General features: G+C 37.1%; 1 protein-coding gene and 1 non-coding gene across 3 annotated transcripts in view; one reads left to right on the top strand and one right to left on the bottom strand.

Moving 5' to 3' along the window:
- The window catches only part of Dnajc12 (DnaJ heat shock protein family (Hsp40) member C12), a 55,190-nt gene extending 52,368 nt beyond the window's left edge, over positions 1 to 2,822 (top strand). For both annotated transcript variants that reach the window (XM_076834691.1, XM_076834690.1), the window contains one exon: positions 2,033 to 2,822. In XM_076834691.1, coding sequence (XP_076690806.1) covers positions 2,033 to 2,127 — 95 coding nt within the window. In that variant the 3' untranslated portion in view covers positions 2,128 to 2,822. The remainder of the gene's footprint in view (positions 1 to 2,032) is intronic.
- Positions 2,823 to 19,299: 16,477 nt separating this feature from the next.
- On the bottom strand, positions 19,300 to 19,372 carry Trnav-uac (transfer RNA valine (anticodon UAC)). Its single transcript has one exon. It is a non-coding gene; the product is annotated as a tRNA-Val (tRNA).
- Positions 19,373 to 20,022: the final 650 nt, after the last annotated feature.

Below are 20,022 nucleotides of genomic sequence, written 5' to 3'. Positions count from 1 at the left end.
ATTTGTTATATATGACAGCAGAATGCATTACAATTCATATTACATATATAGAGCACAATTTTTCACATCTCTGGTTGTATATTCACACCATTCATGTCTTCATACAAGTACTTAGGATAATGATATCTGGGTTTATTTTGTAAGATAATTGTTTTAAAAGTACACACAAATCCTATTTTCCTGATATAAAGACTGTAAACTATTCTGTGTATATTTTTTTCCTGACTCAATATTTTAAAATATCAACAGAACCATATTTGACACATTATTCTGTAAACTGCTTTTTTTTTTTAATTGGTACTATGGAACCCAGGGCCTCATGCATGCTAGGCAAGTGTTCTACAATCAAACCTCACTGCAAGCCCTATTTTTAAAATTTTGAAACAGGATCTCACTAGGTTGTTCAACTTGGATGCGAACTTGTGATCCTCTTGCTTAGCCTCCTGAGTCACTGGGATTACAGGTGTGCCACGAATGCCTGGCTTGGAAACTGATTTTTTTTTAAAATTAGCAATAAACATAAAAAAGGCACAAAAGCATACTTTTTATTGAAGAAAAATAAGAAAGTCCAGATAAATTTAGATATTATAAAAATGAAAATTATATCTATTCTAACTATTCAGGGAGAAATACTGTTAATATTTGGTGTTAACATTTCCCTTTTAGAGTTTTAAAAAATTTTACATTAATACCTATGTAAATAATGAATTTGAAAATGAGATCAACCCATATAAACTGTTTTCTAATTATCTGTCACTTACAAATATTCCACGAGAATTTGTTTATGATAATAAATATTTTAAACAATTGTCAGGGTTGGGTTATAGCTCATTGGTAGGGGATATGGCTCAGTGGTCGAGTGTAAGACCCTGGGTTCAAAAAAATTGTTAATGACTACATTAAAGCCTTTTAATCAACTTTCTATTGCTGAAGATTTTGAATGCTTCTTGAATTAAAAAAAAATTATAGGGCTGGAATGTAGCTCAGTGGTATAACACTTGCCTAGCAAGTTGATTAAAGCCTTTTAATCAACTTTCTATTGCTGAAGATTTTGAATGCTTCTTGAATTAAAAAAAAATTATAGGGCTGGAATGTAGCTCAGTGGTATAACACTTGCCTAGCATGTGTAGGCCCTGGGTTCAAATGCTAGTACAGGAAAAAAAATATAAATGGTGTCATCATAAATATTCTTATATTTTAGCCCTTGGGGATATCCATTATTATTTCCTTAGGATGTAGAATTTTTAGAAATAGAATTATTGGGCAAATAGTTTATACATCTTAACAAGTCTGATAAATAATGACAAATTGCCTTCCTGAAGATTTTTGTTTGTTGGTACCAGGAATTGAACTCAGAGGTACTTGACTACTGAGCCACATTCCCAGCCCTTTTTTGTATTTTATTTAGAGACAGGGTCTCACTGAGTTGCTTAGCACCTCACTGTTGCTGAGGCTGGTTTAGAACTCGCGATTCATGATTCTCCTGTCTCAGCCTCCGGAGCCGCTGGGATTACAGGTGTGCACCACCATGCCTGGCCTTCCCGAGGACTTTTATCAATTTATACTTCTTCCAGTAGAGAAGGACAATGACCTTTTCTTCAGTTTTCAACAATGTTGTTTATTGAAATTAAAAAAAATCTCATTACCCTGGAATTCAATTGCTTATATTTCCAGGGATACTTTACCATTGACCTTTCACTTTTTGAAAAGTTTTTGAAAGTTGTGTGAAATTTGTTTCATCTTTGTAATTGACTTGTTTAAATTCCCATTACTGGAGAGGATAATTATTAATCATTTAAACATGTGAGGTCCTCAGACATGTATGTTGTAATTCCTGTTCATAAGAATTTCAAAGTCTGCTTAAGTTAATCTGCTTCTGTAAAATATTAATGACTCATACTGACTACTTACCCTACATATGTTGCAGTGAAATCTTATCTCCAAGCTGTTTACCATTATAGATAAATGGTCTTTACCTTTTTCTTTTCCCACCTCACTCTGATTTTAACTATTGCTTTTCTCTCTTCTAAAGGTTTTTCAGATGTGAACTCTTGGCACCTTCGTTTCCGCTGGTCGGGGGATGCTCCTTCAGAACTCCTGAGGAAGTTCAGAAACTATGAAATATGAAATGCCCTTGCTCCATAGAAGAGGGAGAGCAGGATGTTGCCTGTATTGCCAACATGCAGTCTTCATTCACATCTTAACAATATCATGTTTATGAATCACTTATGACTGACTGATTCCTCCATCTTTGAACCCATTCTCACAATGTGTTTTGTTATTGTTGTTGTTTGTGTTTTTTGGTGCAGGTGATTGAACCCATGGTCTAGGGGACTGAACCCACTCTTTACCACTGTGCTATATCCCCAGATACAAAATGTGTTCAGTGAGAAATTTTTAGAAGACTAATTTATTTCAAAATTTGAATAAATTAAGGCTCTTAGATCCAAGTAGGTTGTATTATTATGTGTTTTCTTTTAATACTATTTATAGAATTCTATTTGAAAATCAATCTCAGTATTTAAGTATTTCATTGATATACCATGATCTCTATTAGTGCTGGATGTACAAAAAATGTTTTCTCTTTTTTGGGGGGTGTACCAGGGATTTAACTCAGGAGCACTCGACCACTGAGCCATATCCCCAGACCTCTTTTGTATTTATTTAGAGACAGGGTCTCACTGAATTGTTCAGTGCCTTGCTTTTTGCTGAGGCTGACTTTGAACTCGTGATTCTCCTGTCTCAGCCTCCTGAGTCAATGGGATTACAGGCATGCATCACTGTGCCCGCCTATTTTCTGACTCTTGACTTAAAAAAATGAAATGTGAAATTACTTGTCTAAACTCCATGGAGTGAAATAAATAATTTCCCCAAAGTTCCTAGATGCATTCACCATTCATCTCTATTTTAAAAATAATTTAATAAAAGGGAAACTAGCAGAGTAGAGGAAAGGGACCAGGAGAAGAGAGGAAGGGAGGTAAAGGGGGCATTCTGGAGAATGGTATTAGCCAAATTACACTGTTATATTGTGTGAATATGTAATAACAAATCCCACTATTATGCATAATTATACCAGTAAAAATATGGAAAACAAAAATTAGCAAAGGGATAGTTCAAAAAAATTTGAATAGTTATTTTTACTTGAATAATTCTGAATTTGAAAGGTTATGATTTGAAGAAATGTTATTTTTACAAGGTTTCTTGTGTTATATAAGTGAGTGACAAATTTATAAATTATGTTCTAACTATGAAAATAGGTCTGTCAGGTAGCAGGATCTTATTAAGTTAGATGTAATCTATGTTCTTTACTTTTTGAACAAGTGAATGAAAAATTCAGAAGAAAAAGATTTTAGAGTCGGGTTTCCTTCGTTAATGACAGAGTTTTCACTGATATACAGCAAATAAGAAAAAATAAGAACATAGCAAGTGCTATGGTCTGTATGTTTATGTCCTCTTTTCCCCCCAAATTCATATGTTGAAAAACTACCCCTCAACTCTGTGATGGTTTTAGGAGGTGGGGACTTTGGAAGTTCATTAGGTCTTGGAGGCAGAGCTTTCACAAATGAGATTAGTGCTCTTATAAAAGAGGAGAGAAAACAGAGACAGCTAGACAGATTCCGTGAGTCCCTTCAAGTATAGCCAGAAAGCACCACCTATGAACCAAAAAATGGGTCATTACCAAACACTTAATCAGCATTGATCTTAGACTTCCAGCCTCTAGAACTGTGAGAAATAGGTTTCTGTTGTTTATACATTACCCATATTATGCTTTTTATTATGGCACCTTGACAGCAACTGTTTCAAAGAGCTAAATATGTTCAATACAAAAGGCTTGTTACCAGTGAAGGCCCCTTTTGGCTGCTGCACAGTATGCCAATCACTGAAACAATGAGTTTTGCAAAAGAGAATTTATTCCCAAGGCAACCAAGCACTGAGTTGAGAGATCCAAGTCTCAAATCTGCTTCTCTGAGGATAGGGTTTAGGGGTATTTTGGGGCTAAAGAAACAGGGTGTAGGGGAAAGTGATTGGAGGTGATAAGTGGTTTGTTCATGCATAATAAAATTTCATGGCTCTTCATGGGATGCACGTTCAGAAAATGGAGACGTTAGCCTCATCTGACTATAGTTTTTGATTTCCTAAGGTCAAAAGATGATCCATCAGACACTTGCACAGGACCAAGTGAAGAGTCAGTCAGTGGTTTCAACAAAAGTGGCCTTTAAGTCCCTGAGAAGTAATCTAGGTAACTATTATCATCACAAAACTAGTGGGAGATTAATAATATATTGCTCAGCAGCATGACCTCCAAAATCGGTGATTTTTAGTTGTAGGTGAATACAAAACTTTATTTTATTTATTTTATTTTTATGTGGTGCTGAGGATCGAATCCAGTGCCTGACACTTGCAAGGCAAGTTCTCTACCACTGAGCTACAACCACAGCCCATAAGTTGGTGATTTTTAAAGTCAACTCAAAGTAAGGAACTAAAAATAAGTGAAGCTAGAAATTTCCTTTAAGTTTTTCCTGGTTTCAGGCTGTCTGCTTTTCAGAAATGATATCTTTCCTACTACTGTGGTTTAAAATGTGTACTTTTATGAAATGGTGTCAAGAGTATATTGTATTAGTTTGCAAGGCCTGTCATAATAAAAACCACAGACTAGATGACTTAAAACATTTCTCACAGTTTGGGAGAGTAGATGTCCAGGATCAAGATATTGGCACGTTCGTTATTTTTCTGAGGCTACTCTTGGCTTGCAGATGGCTACTTTCTTGAGAGAGAAAAGTAAACAAGGCTGTGCTTAATCTTGTCAACAGTTGGGAAATGAATCTGTAACAAAAACAGAGTGGCACACTCACATGGCCTTTTCTCCATGCGTGCACGTTCCTGGTGTCTTCCTCTTCTCTTATATAGACACCAATCATACGGGATAATGATCCAACCTCATGATCTCATTTTAACTTATTTACATCTTTAAAGAAGTTATCTCCAAATAAAATTTCATTTGGAGGAACTGGGGGTTGGAACATCAACCTCAATTTTAGGAGAATACAATTAAATTCATAGAAGAGGTAAAGATGTTCCTTGTTATTTTTTGTGGTGCTGGTAATTGAACCCACAACCTTATGCATACAAGGCAAACACTCTACCAACTGAGCTATATCCCCAAGCCTTGATCTTTTGTTTTAAGGTAGGGTCTTGCTGAGATTCCCAGGCTGGTCTGGAGCTTGTGATCCTTCAAGAGACTGGGATTTAGGTGTGTGCCGCTGTGCTCAGCAAAAAAATTTGTGTTTTAAAAAACTAGTACAACCTTGTATTGGTTTCTTTAATTTTATTTTAATTTTTAGTTGTTTTGTGAAATCCAAAAGTCATAGTTTAGAGAAGTATTTCTATCAATATTTTACTATTTTAATAAAATGTGGTTTGGCATTATCACCATATTTGCAGATTTTACTTCAAAAATAGAAAACACATGCAAAAAATATAGCATGTTAAGTTAATGAAAGAAGCTTTTGGACAATAATTGCTAGTCATAATTCCTACCTACCTCAGGTATGCATTCAAATAAACACTATATTTAATAAATTAGTTTTTTAAAAAATACTTTTTTGAGTTGTTGATGGACACAATGCCTTTGTTTTATTTGTTTATGTGGTGCTGAGGATCAAACCCAGTGCCTCACACATGCTAGGCAAGCGCTCTACCACTGAGCCACAACCCCAGCCCTGAATAAGTGAATTTTGAATCTGAGAATCAGAGTTTTATTTTCTCCCAAGACTGTCTGATTCATAGCACTGATGACTTTTAATAACTTGTCTAAAGGAAAAACATTCCCACTTTGTGTGCCCCTCTATTTTTGTAACAGACTCATTTCCCAATTGTTGACAAGATCGAAGCACTCCCTCTTGTTTACTTTCCTTTTGCATGATGCCTGAAGCCTCCAAACAAGAAATGAGAAATAGCTACACTTTAATGGCAGTCTATGACCAGTCAGACTTGTGCTAAGCACTTTATATACTTGATTCCATTTAACTTAGTAGGAGACTTTTTACATGTAAACACTTGAATACTGGAACAAACTCAAGATTTATAAAGGAAAAGGACTGTGCTCTGATAATGCAGTTCTTTGAGTGGAAAATAAGAGAAAAACTGGACAACTTTTCCTTCATAATTTGTTTGAATTCATCAGCATATCTACCACAGCCACAATCATGTGTATGTGTAATTGCACCCTTGGAAAGCCACTTATTTTTGCATTGTGGCTCAGCTTCACATTATAGCAAATTGATTATGAAAAGATAATTTTCCATAAAGATTATTAAGCTCCTAAATCAGTTCTAAATGGTGAAGATAATTGGTTTCCCTTGTATTTGATACTGAACGAATGAAAGAGGCACAGACTTCTTAGAATCTAGTGTTATGTGCTAAATGTTGTGCTAGCATTTGTATAGAATATAAAAATGATTAAGTCATGTTTATATTCTCAAGGACAGTTGATGATTTTAGTGAAGAGAGCTAATTGAATATCTATAGTTTAAGTATGTAGTGTGCTTAGAACATGACAAGTAAGAACTATGTGTATTAGTTACTATCCTTAGTATATTGTTATTTGTTAAGTCTCATGTGAATCAATTAACAGAATTTTGGCCTCTTTCAACTCCTTTCCTCCACTCCTCCATCTCAGAGGCACTATTTCTTACACATCTTCATTTAGATATCCTGTACATGTGCTTCTGTTTCTGACATCAATTAGAGCATATTATTTCTATAGTTGTATAGTTTTCATTTATTTAGTTAATACATTTTGGAGATTTTCCTATTTCAGTGTAAAAGCACTTTTTTTGGGGGAGAGGGATACCGGGGATTGAATTCAGGGGCACTCAGCCACTGAGCCACATCCTCAGCCCTATTTTATACTTTTATTTGGAGACAGGGTCTCACTGAGTTGCTTAGTGCTTTGCTTTTTCTGAGGCTGGCTTTGAACTCATGATCCTCCTGCCTCAGCCTCTTGAGCCACTGGGATTATTTTATTTTATTTTATTCTTTTTACCTGCTGCATCAAATTCAATTGTGTGGATGAACCATACTTTATTTAGCATGTCCTATATACCACTTCAGACTATTTATCTTTTCTTTCTTGCAATCACAAATATCACTGTAATGAATAGTTTCATACAAAATATTCCTTACATATAAACTATACCTGTGAGGTAAATACCTAGCCCTGGACTTTCTGGATCAAAGGGTATATGTATATGCATTGAGAATTTGATTATCATAGTCTTAAGCACACTTCAAATGCAATTTGACAGGTTTCAAAGATCTCAGGGCCATTAGATGAAAAACAGAGGAAGTAGTGCTTTTCATTGGGATTCTTGCCTCCAGCTTTTTTCTCTCTAGGCTAGATTTTGTTTCATGACTCAGTCTGAAGCACTATGCTTATGGAACAATTTACACAGCATCTCCCCTAACACTGAATACCAGAGTGTCTAAAATATAAAGCAATAATAAAACCAGAGCTCACATTTCTCTTGGCACATTCCATAGAGAGAGGAGGCAAATAGGTGCTATGGTTTCTTGCCTTCTGGGTGTCCTGAAGTGCTAAAATATAATTCTGAAACATTTTTGTTCTTCTAAGTAAAGGGCAACTCAACAAAGCAACTCTGGAAAGCCTAGGCAGAGTTTGCAATTTCCTATGAATTCAAATAGTTTCAAGGACCCCCTGGACATATTCCCAGACTGTCAAAAATATGCTCCTTGATGAGCACGTTAGAAATGCTAAAAAGACTGCAGATATTTCTTGTAAAGTGAAAGCTAGATAAGGAGAAGATAAGACTGTTTCCCTATTTATGAATTTTCATATCCTTTCACTGCCCAGATCTGATGTGGTTACAAGATCAGTCACAGCCGCAATTGTTGATGACTAATACAGTTATTGAGAGGGGGTCTTTAATATCCTGGAAGGCAAAGACCATTACCCTCCACCTCTACATCATAGACAGAAGATGCCAGGACTTCTGGAGAGTCAGTGATGGAAGAAATTATAAAACTGATGCAATTACGAAGAAAATATGAAATGCCTCACAATGAAAGGCTTTAGTTCCCTTCAATTTCAGGTTTTGTGATATCCATCAGTGTGGCTCTGTCTTCAGTATTATTACTTCTCAGCTCTCTGAGTCATCCACCCTTATTGTCGAGGAATATTCTGCATCAGGAAGTTTATTCTCATTTTTTCTCCTCCTCCCTGGGTCCTTTTGTTTCTTCCAATGTTTTTGCTTTGATTATTTCTTGTATTAATTGTGGAATTTAGGTTAGGTTTGTAGAGAATTGGATCCTTCCCTGACTTTGGCCTACTTATGCTGAGGACCAGGCCCAGAGTTGACTAGTTCAGTACTTCAGGTGGGAATCAGAACAGTGTGGCAAACTGATGAGGGGTGTGTAAGCCACAGGTAGAAGTTGAAAATTGTCAAGGACAAAGAAGTCTTAGAGAGGATGTCTTTTCTATCATTCCTTTCTGATAACTCTTCCTATCTTACTGTTCTTTTAAACAATGAGGCAGAAATAAAAAGATTACAATTAAATAGGCATATACTATAAACATGAACCTGGAACACTTCAGTCGTCTTTTCAACTTCAGCTGAGTTTGATGCCTTTCTTAATATATCATCTCACCTCCAAAGACAATGGCAAAGTTTCTCTATTAAATATTTTACAGCTCATTAGATAATTATCAGAAGATCTAAAACAGGGTCTAATAATAATACCAACAGGAACTTCTGCATTTAACAGTTTACAAAGCATTCTTTGTGTATTTTGTTTGAACCTCATAACATCATTTTCTCAAGGAATTTGTAGCCTTTGTTATATTCTAAAAACCACAATAGAATGGAAAGTTTTTAAAAAAATCCTATTTTTAAAATAAATCATTAGGTCTCAACTTTGGAATCACCAAGGGAACATGGAAAAACCTGGTTCCCACCTATAATATTGTGAAATACATGTTTGGTCTTCATCCTTGTACCCTGATATATAGTTTCTGAAACACTTGCCATCTCTGGAGTGTCTTTTGTTTGCTAATGAGAAAACTATTGGTCCAAGGTCCCTGAGTAGCTTCAGGATGGGGACCAGGTCACTGGACATACCAAAGCATGATTAGAGGGTTGGGACTTTGTGTTCCACCCAGCAAACTCTGGGGAAAGTTGAGGGCTAATGGTTGAATTGCTTAACAATGACCAACAATGTAATCAATAACACATAATAAATAAATTCTCCATAAAACCCCAAAAGAACAATGCTTGGGTAGGTTTTTGGAGGGTTGTGCATCCAGAGAGGGCATGAAAGCTCCTTGTTTTTTTTTTTTTTTTTTTTTTTTCCACTTACCTCCTATGTATCTCTTCATCTGGCTATTAATCTGTATCCTTTGTAATATCTTTATAAGAAATTATTAAATTGGTTGTGGTGGCTCACACCTGTAACACCAGTGGCTCCAGAGGTTGAGACAGGATGATTGTAAGTTCAAAGCCAGCGTCAGCAATGGCAAGGCACTAAGCAACTCAGACAACCTGTCTCTACATAAAATACAAAAGAGGGCTGGGGATGTGGCTCAGTGGTTGAGTGTCCCCCTGAATTCAATCCTCGGTACCGAAAAAAAAAAAAAAAAAAAAAAAAGAAAACACAAAGGTTTCCCTGATTTCTGTAAGTCTAGCAAAATAATTAATCCTGAGGAGGTGTTATAGGAACCCTGATTTATAGCTGGTCAATCAGTACCACAGGGCTCAACGTGTTTTCAATTGACATCTGAAGGGAGGACAGTCTTGTGGGACTGATCCCTTAGGATCAGTATTATGAGATCTGACACTATCTCCAGGTAGATAATGTCAGAATTAAATGGAATTAGAGAACACCATGCTGGAAAACATGCTGGAGAACTGATTGGCTACTGATGGGAGGAAATTCTTACACATTTTGGTGACAAGTATTCTGTGTAATAGAGGAGGACCAGAAAAATGCTTTCTTTTTCCTATATATCAATAGCTCCCCACTTACCTCAGAGGTTCTGGTGTCACTACTCTAGACAAGAATATTACTCCTCCTGGGGAATTCTAATGAGCAGCCTAATATTGAAGACTTTGGTGTTGATGGTTCTCTTCTTTCAACACCACCAGTTATTTCTAGGGGTCCTCATGGCCCCAGGGCACTCCCTTTAGGTTCCCTAATAGATCTAACAGCTGCAGCCACCTCTCTGCCCCTATCTGAGCTCTTTTGTCCTTATCTCCAGCCCACCAGGCCAGAAGGAACGCCCCCTGCTGCTGCTACTGTACGGGAAGAAAAAGAGGTTTCTCTCTGCAGCTTCTTTCTCACCAGGCTTCTTCTCTTGATATTCCTTAAAGTCTGGGTCTACTGCCCCTGTGGTCACAGGTCCTGACTTGCCTGATTTGATCTGTAGCATAGATCTATCTCTCTCCTCTCTCACCTTAGACCCATCCAAAACCTTTCCTTTTCCTGCTGCAAGAATGGAACATGGACAGATGAAGAACAATTTTGTGTGTGTGTGTGTGTGTGTGTGTGTGTGTGTATGTCTTCATATGACATGCAGGGAAGATGGTATGTCTCCACTGGTAGCAGATAGCTACTAGTTTTAGAAATTTCATCAATGTTCAGAAAATAGAAATGTGGCATGGAAAATTTTAGAAAATAACAGTTGCCAGTCACTTGATGTGAGGGTTTTTCACCAGATAATAAATAAAGAAATAGCTAGTGGGTGTGGTTGTGCATGTCTGTAATCCTGGATATGTGGGATTCTTAGGCAGGATGATTCCAAGTTCAAGGACAGCCTGGGCAACTTAGTGAGACCCTGTCTCAAAAGAAATTTAAAACAAACAAAACAACATAGAACAGTGCTGGGGATATAGTCCAATGATAGTGATTACCTGGTTATATGGTAGACTCTGGGTTTAATCCCCAGTACCAACCAACCAACCAACCAACAAACAAAAAATAAATAAAAACAAACCCCCAAACAACTGCGTGTCTTTAGGCAAGTCCTTTTACTTCTCTGTGCCTGCTTTCAAAACCACACTGATTAAAAAAAATTTCTTCAAGCCCCATATAGTAGCTCATACCTGTAATCCCAGAAGCTGAGACAGGAGGATTGCAAATTCGAAGTCATCCTCAGCAATTTAGCAATTTAGTGAGACTTTGTCTCAATGTAAAAAGGGCTGGAGATGTGGCTCAGTAGTTAAAGGTTCCTAGATTCAATCACTGGTACAACAACAACAACAACAACAACAAAAAGTTATCTTCAGTTCTAAACCCAAAGACTCAGGGAATTTATATATCATAGAAGAACACTACACAGACAGAACATACTTGTGACCTTGAGTAAATTCATTAACCTTTCTGTGCCTCAGTTTCTTCCTCTGGAAAACTAGGACAGCAACTATATCTAGGATATAGCATTAACTGTAAGTATCCCACTGAGGTGGCACACATCTGTAAATCCCAACCACTTGAGGCTGAGGCAGGAGGATCACAAGTACAAGGCCAGCATGAGCAACTTAGCAACTTTTTAATTTCAAAATTAAAAAAAAAAAAAAATAAAAATGGTCTGGGAATGTAGCTTAGTGGTAGAACACCCCTGAGTTCAGACCCCAGCCCACAGTAGTAGTGCTATGGTTGTATATGGGGTCTCCTCCAAAATTCATGTGAAATTTAAGTGCTGGTATTAAGAGGTGGCGCCTTTTGAGAAGTGTTTATGATATGAGAGCTTCTTAGAGATGTCAAAAAGAGGTCACTCTCTTGGTCTGTATCTTTTCCTATTTGAGGAGGATGCAACAAGGCACAATTTTAGAAGTGGACCCTGAGTCCTCACCAGATACCAAGCCTTGATCCTGGATATTTCAGCCTCCAGAACTGTGAAAAAGAAATTTTTATTTTTATGTTACCTAGTCTGTAGCATTTTACTACAGTAGCACAAATAAACTAAGAGAAGTAGCAACTGAGAAAGAAAACTAGAGCAATTAAAACTATTTGTTTCCTATCACCTTCCCATTCTCTAGGATGGTGCTCCAGCATCATCTAGGAGTTTGTTACAGATGCAAATTCTTGCACACCACCCCAGTCCAACTGAATCAGAATCTGTGAGGGAGACCCAGGATCTGTTTGTGTGTGTGTGTGTGCATGTGTATGTGTGCGCACACATACAGTACTGATAATTGAATCCAGGACCTTGTACATGGTAGATAAGTGCTCTATCACTGAGCTATAACCCCAACCCTCTTTATCTTTTATTTTGAGACAGGGTTTCACTAAGTCAGCCAGGCTGTCCTTGAACCTGGGATCCATCTGTCTCAGCCTCCCAGGTAGCTGGGATTACAGAGATACACCTCCACACCTGGCTTTGGGATCTGTTTTAATAGACTCTCCAAGGGTTTCTTATTTGTACTAACATTTGAGCAGGATTGTTCTAGATCTTTTTTTTTTTTTTTTTGTGAGGGGGAGTGTACCAGGGACTGAACCTAGGGGTGAACCACATCCCCAGCCCTTCTATTTTTAATTTTGATACAGGGTCTTTCTAAATTGATTAGGGCCTCACTAAATTTCTGAGGCTGGCTTTGAACTTGTGATAGTCTTGTCTCAGCTGCTGGAATTACCTGTGTGTGTCACTACACCGAGCCCATTCTAGAATCTTGCCTCCCCAACATGTGGTTCAAATATCAGCATTACCTGGAAACTCAGCATCTTGGGTCCCACTCTCAATCTGCTAAATGGTAATTTGTGTTTTAACGAGATTCCTAGGTATTTCTAAATTTGTTTAATCCTAAGAATCACTGTCTTAGAAACGAGTCTCTAAAATGATAGCCAATAACAATATGTAACTATGAAATTGAATTAAAATTAGAAATACAGTTCATCGTTCACACTAGTGACATTTGAGGTACTCAGTAGTCACATGGGGCTAGTAGTTACTATACTGAACAGTGCAGATTATAAAACATTTCCATTATCTCATTAAGTTCTATTGTATAGTCAGCTCTAGAATAATCATCATTTTTTTTTTTCCGGTTCTGGGGATTAAACCCTGGGCCTTGTGCATAGTAGGTAAGTCCTCTACCACAACGTTACATCTCCAGCTCTCTCATTTTTTTTTATAGTCATAGAGTATCTGGATAGAGCAGACTGCTGGAACAAGTCTGATACACTCTGATGTTTACAAGTGCTGGTTAAGATGAAGTAAGTGACTTTATGTCTCACTATGTGATTGATCCCACATGTTCCCACCATGATGCCCTTTGCCATGATATGGCATAATCAGGGGAGCCCTCACAGGAGCTGGTGCCATGCTGTTTAGATTTCAGACTCCAAACTATGAGTGAAATAAACCTCTTTTCTGTATAAATTACCCTAGTTTTAAGTATGTAGTTATAGTAATAAAACATGGACTAAACCAACATTGCCAAATCAACATTGTCACTTCCCTCAAAGACTGGGGGACTCAGGCATGAATGTAGACAATGACAGTGCAACTTGAGGAGTACTTCAGTAGAAATATGTTCAAAGTTTTATAGAATGGTAAGTAAAGGATTAAGCCAACTTTTTAAGGAATAGGTCAGAGAGATCTTCACAGAGGTGTGGTTATCTGAGCTAGGTTTTGAAGGATGCATGGAAGTTCTCCAGGATTAAGGGCAGCAGATCAGAGTAGGAAAGACTTGAAAGTACTTGGTGTGCTTAGAAATAGAATGTTTTTGGGTAGCTGGGTGCTGTGGCTTATGCCTGTAATCCCAGCAAGTTGGAAGGTTGAGGCAGGAGGATTGAAGTCAGCCTTAGCAACTCAGTGAGACACTGTCTCTAAATAAAATATTTTTTAAAAAGGGCTGGGGATGTGGCTCAGTGATAAAGTGTCCCTGAGTTCAATTCTTGGTAGAAAAAAAGAAAAAGAAAAGAAAAAGGAAATTTCTGGGTAGCTAATATATCAGGCATATAAAGTTAGACCTGTCTATTCTGAAAAAATTGGTCAGTTAGATGCTCCCTACCACTCTTCCTCTCCCCAGCTCCTGTCACCAGGGCTGTATGATCCCTAGTCTGCAGCCATTCTCCTGGCTCCTCTCTTTACCTCCCCCTGTCATCTCACTTCCTCACTCTTTCCCTCCTGATAAGATCTCACTCCATCTACTTTACATTATGGTCATTCAGAGCAGTTCAGCAATCCTCCAACCTCTCTTCCTACACTCAATTTCAGTGCTTCCTCCTAGAAAGGTAGTTTAAATATAAGTAACTCTTGAGGTTCTTATTTGGATCCTGATTCAAACAAACTGTTAAAACAAAACAAAACAAAACAAACAAACAAACAAAAAAACTGAAACCACTGGAAATTTAAACATTGACTAGATATTACTGATCAACATTTTAAGGTGTGATAATATTTTGTAGTTATATTAAAACAAAGTCTTTATCTTTAGAGATACATCAGATATTTAAGGATATGAGTTTGCTTCAAAATAATATGAGGAGCAGGAATTGGGTGTTGGTACAGATGACATGAGATTGACAGATAACTGATGATTGACAAACCTGGGAGAGGTGCACATAAGGGTTTCATTATATTAGATTCTACTTCTATATGTTATTGGTTGAATTGTGTCCCCCCAAAAAGATACAATGAAAATCTAACCCCCAAAGTATTCCTCATTTCTGAAGGTGATCTTATTTAGAAATAAGGTCTTTTAGATGTAATCAAGTTAAGATGAAGTCATTAGGGTAGGCTCTAAACCTTATGACTGGTGTCTTTGTAAGAAGGGGAAAGCTGGATGGAGCGCAGAGGGAATGCCATGTGAATGAGGGGAAGGAAGTGGAGTGATGCCACCTCAATCCAAGGAATCTCAAGGATTGATGGCCACCACCAGAAGCTAGAAAGAGCTAAGGAAGGACTCTCTCCTGGAGGGACCATGACTCTGTTGACACCTTGATTTCTAGCCACCAGGACAGTGAGTAAATCTTTGTCAGTTTAAGTTATGCAGTTTGTGGTTCTTTATTATGGCAGCTCCAGAAAATGGATATACTCCAACATAAAAAGGTAAAATTATAAATACTACCTACTTCCCTCCCTTAAATTATTTTCCTATTTTTTCCTCTGTTTCATTTTCTATCATATCACAATCTAAACTACCTCCACTATGTGTCCAACTTGGGTCTGATACCCTGTGTCTTTGAATAAGGAGAATGACACAGAACTGAAAATCCAAGAACAGGAAGTTGAGGCATAGGTAAAGAATGAAGGAGTCACAGAAAACTAGACAAATTCTCAATAAACTCACAAATCAACACAGCTTACCCAGGTCTCTTGCATTGTGCTGAATAAGTCATGCTTCTCTGAGCCATTGTTGGTTCCTCTTGGGGGTCATGACACTTTTGGTTAGAGAATGGTCAACTTGGAGATGTTGGGCAAGCTGTTAAATTTGAAGGACTTACTTTCTTGCTAGTAAAGGTGGTCCTTGAGCAATGAACCAACCTGTACCTACTGTAGCATGCATCACACTATCTTGTCACTGGTAATCATCTATTGTTACAGGAATTATGTGAGCTCCTTGACGCAGGAGCAGTTTTGTTCACCATTGGATACACTTGCCATAGACATGATCTTGCACACAGCAGATGCTCAATGAAAGAATGCTGTCACACCAATATTGTACTTATGATAAATCTATACAAACATATGGTAAAAATTCTCTTTTCAGTGAACTAGATAAGAAGCCATTTGTGTTTATCTGTTTTAACTGTTTGCCCTGGGCTGTGCTGGGTATTGCTATTCCTCATTCCTATTTGAGGATCAGTCTCGGAAAGGCCATCTCCCCTACTCACAGGATGGGGGCTTCATCTCAATGTTCTGTGGTATTTATTATGCATTTGGTACAATGCCTAAAACTGTGCTGAGGATACCTCAAGTTCTTGTTCAAAACAGATATTTTTGGATGTGTGAAAGTTTTGTGCTTTTTAGTAATGAGGGTTAAGATTTATAACTGGAACAGAGAAGGAGCAAGAAAGGAAATCAGTACTTTGGGTGTTTAACAAGGCATTGGAAGGATTTTTCTCTATTGAAAAGAAGACATCAGAACTCTAGTTATGTATATATAGTTGAAGCCCTGAAGAAACACAAGCCAGGGAAAGCACTTCAAACAAATGTAGGCTGGTTTCCGCTAGGTATCAAATGAGATCCTTCCTTAAGTGATTCCATTTCAGGAAGAATTTCAGGATGCAGAGTTCCCATGTGAAGAATGTGTAATTGATATTTAGTGATTTTTAGCAAAGTGATACATCACAATTTTAGTATTTTGGTGAACATTTCTTACAAAAAGCCCAACCATTTTTTTAAAAGTGATTTTTAAGATCTAAATTTCTTTTCATGTTTCTCTGTGAATATTTTTCTATTATACTTTCAAAATTCTCCAAAGCAGGTGCTACCTAGGGCAAAAATTGATGGAGAACATGACAAGGAATTGTACAGATTTTTTTCTCTGGTAATATATTCACACAGAGTCAGGAAAAAAAAAAAATTGGGGTCACATTTCCTTCCATAGCCACAAGATGGTAGCATTGGGTTAGTAGTAACAGAAGGGTGCACCCAGAAAGCATTTGCTAGTAGCTGTGTGATTGGTTCCTGCCACTATACCACAATAGTATGGTCTGCTGGGGTTGTTGTCTATTGAAGATATTTCATGAATAAAACTGTGCAGAAATCTTAAATGATCTAACAATTTTGTAAATTGTTTGGGCTAGTGATGATGTCAATGTTGTGTAAAGAAATACTTTGATCCCAAAAAGAGTCTAAGAATCTGAAACTTTTTTAATATTTGAAACTTTGTGGTCAGAGATGGGACTGATGAGGAAGTTTATACGTTCATTTTAGGATGTATGTTTGGATGTTCATTTTAGGTGAAAGAAAGTGTTATAATGTTGGAAGTGTTATTAAGTATCACTAAGTGATGTTATAATGAATTGTCATTAGATTTCAACACATATTCAGGATATGTCTATTGCCCCATGGTGACAACCGTTTTCATTGCATCATGGCCTTATTGTGACAATTTCCTCTAAAGTGACACTTTTGGAGACTGGGCTCAGAGGAAGCTATTTCCTGGAATAAACTGCCCTTAAAGCAGTATTTCTGTCCTGGACTTGAAGATTTTCAATATAGATATTCTTTCAAGGATCTACATTAGTGTTTTCCAAAATGCAGTCAATAGACACTCCTGCATCACAGTCATTTAAAAAAGTGTAGATTCCTGGGTTCAGAATTGTGTTATTAGCGACCCTCCTATGATTCTTTTAATGTTCGAAAATCTCTGACATAAAAGAACCTCCCAACCCTGGAGGTGGGTAGGTCAAAGAAGATACTTCCTGGGCTGGGGATGTGGCTCAAGCGGTAGCGCGCTCACCTGGCATGCGTGCGGCCAGGGTTCGATCCTCGGCACCACATACAAACAAAGATGTGTGTCTACCAATAAGTAAAAAATAAATATTAAAATTCTCAAAAAAAAAAAAAAGAAATCTTAAAAAAAAAAAAAAGAAGATACTTCCTCAAATAGCCTGTGAGGTAGGGAAAGAAAGAAAGAGTGACAGTTTAGACCATACTAGTCCCACATTATCTCAGAATCAGTCAGTGGAACCCAGCTACCCCAAAGCAGAAATTGAACTCACATTGCCAGTTAGGAATGGAAAGTAGCTGCTGTGTCATTTAGGCTGCATTTAGGTTATTTATTTATTTGTTGCAGAACTGGGGATTGAATCCAGGAGCACTCAACTACAGAAATACATCCCTCATTCTTTTCATTTTTTATTTTGAGATAGGTTCTCACTAGATTGCCCAGATTAGCCTCAAAATTTGTTATCTTCCTGTCTCGGTTTTCTGGGTGGCTGTGGTTATAGGTGTGCGACACTGTACCAACCAGGCTGCATTTAGTTCTGCACCAGGGATCATTATTTACTTTTTCTTTTTTAGTTTTTGTGTTGGGGATGGAATCCAGGGTGTGCTACCACTGAGCTACATTCCCAGTTTTTTGCATTTTTAATTTTGAAACAGGGTCTCATTAAGTTGCCCAGGCTGGCCTCAAACTTGCTATCCTCCTACCTCAGTCTCCCTAGTCACTGAGATTACAGATGTGTGCCACCATATTTGGAGGTAACAGTTATTTTAAATACTGAAACATGAGGAAGGATATTCAATGGGGGAGGAGTGGAAAATTTTGTAATCTAATAGAGTTATAAACTTTCCAAAAAACCAGATATGAAGACCACAAACCCCCAGCTTGAAATTCATTAGCCTCTTTCCTTTGATATTGCTATTTTTATCACCATGATGCTGTGTTATTTTCAGAAAGAATTTTCCCAAGGATCAATTTCAGCAGCAGCTTTGGAAACCATTAGCTGATTCAGTAGAAAGTCATCAATTGAACAGCAAATACAACTAGTAAACAAACGTACGGTGAAACATAGAAACTCTACTAGAAGTCAAAGAAACAAATTAAACAAAATAAATAAAAATAAACATGCTTACCTGATGAATTAGCAAAGCAAAAACAGAACCAGTGTTGCATGTGATAATAATATGCAGTGGAAATAAGGACTTTATGATCCCTGTATTCCGGGTGGCACTATACATTGGTACAACTCTTTAGAAAGGCAATTTAGAATTATTATTAAGAAGAGACATGGAAATGCTCATATTCTTTGCTTCAATACCCTGTTATTGGGGATATAGATAGTAAAGAAATAACACAAAAATGAAAAAAGCTTATATCACAAAGATGTATGCCATGTTACACAGAAAAAAAGAAAAGTAACTTAAGAGTACAATTGATTCCTTAAGTTTGATATAGCTACTGTATTGTCTAATATAAGAATGTATATACATTGTGTATAATATATGTATTTGTTAAACTTATGATTATAAAGACAAAGAGCTCATAAAATAATTTTAATGAAAAAGTATGTAATATTTTATTCTTATAAGTACTATATGCTAACCAATTACTAGAGTTCCCATGATCTTGTTTTTTGTACATCTCTGTATATTTGAAATAGTCAATGATTTCATTTTTAATATAACTATATATTAAAAATAATTTTTTGTTATGTTCAGGAATTGAACCCAGGACCTTGCACATTGTAGGCAAGTGTTTATCACTCAGCTATATCCCCAGCTCACCTTAAAAAAAAAAAAAAAATATATATATATATATATATATATATATATTTATACTTTTTAGTTGTAGATGGACACAATATCTTTACCTTTATTGGTTTGTTTTTATGTGGTGCTGAGGATCGAACCCAGGGCCTCATGCGTGTAAGGCAAGCGCTCTACCACTGAGCTACAGCCCCAGCCCTAAAAAAATATTTTAAAATGACCCAATAATTGTATCACAAGGTCTGATGGATGTTGTCCTTCTTTTTTTTTATAATATTATTAGGGCACAGTTAATGTAAGTATACATATTAAACTATATGAATACAGGACAAAATGAAATAATTGTCCCTCCAGACACATTCTGTGCCTTATTTGTAACTGCAGAGGCAGAGTAGTCCCTTTGGAGGCCCAGCTGGAGAGCAGAAGGAGGGAGGTGAGTGAGGGGGTGTATCAGTACCCCAGTTCCCTCATTGCAGGATCACTTTTGCCCTGGTTGTGTCCCCGAAAGAAATTGTTTTTCCTCTGGAACCTCCCTCTACTCAGAACTTTCTCTTTCTTGGATGTCCTTCCCCTCCCAGGGGTGGTGACAGCTCAGCTGTCCCTTGAGGTTTCTCTGTACTTTTCCCATACATCCCTAAATAGTCTCTTTATTAAATCTGTACAGAAATGTCCTAACCAATTGTATCTTTTGTTTACTGCTGGGATCCCTGATCATGTAAGCAGTTTTTATCACTTTTATAAAAATTGTTTTTGAGGTGCTGGGGATCAAATGTAGGACCTTGTACATGCTAGGCAAACACTATACCACTGAGCTACACTCCCAGCCTGATACTGTTACTATTTTA

Source organism: Callospermophilus lateralis, chromosome 15 (genome assembly GCF_048772815.1).
Source record: "Callospermophilus lateralis isolate mCalLat2 chromosome 15, mCalLat2.hap1, whole genome shotgun sequence".
Lineage (NCBI taxonomy): Eukaryota > Metazoa > Chordata > Mammalia > Rodentia > Sciuridae > Callospermophilus > Callospermophilus lateralis.
This window is presented reverse-complemented; position numbering and strand designations above follow the sequence as displayed.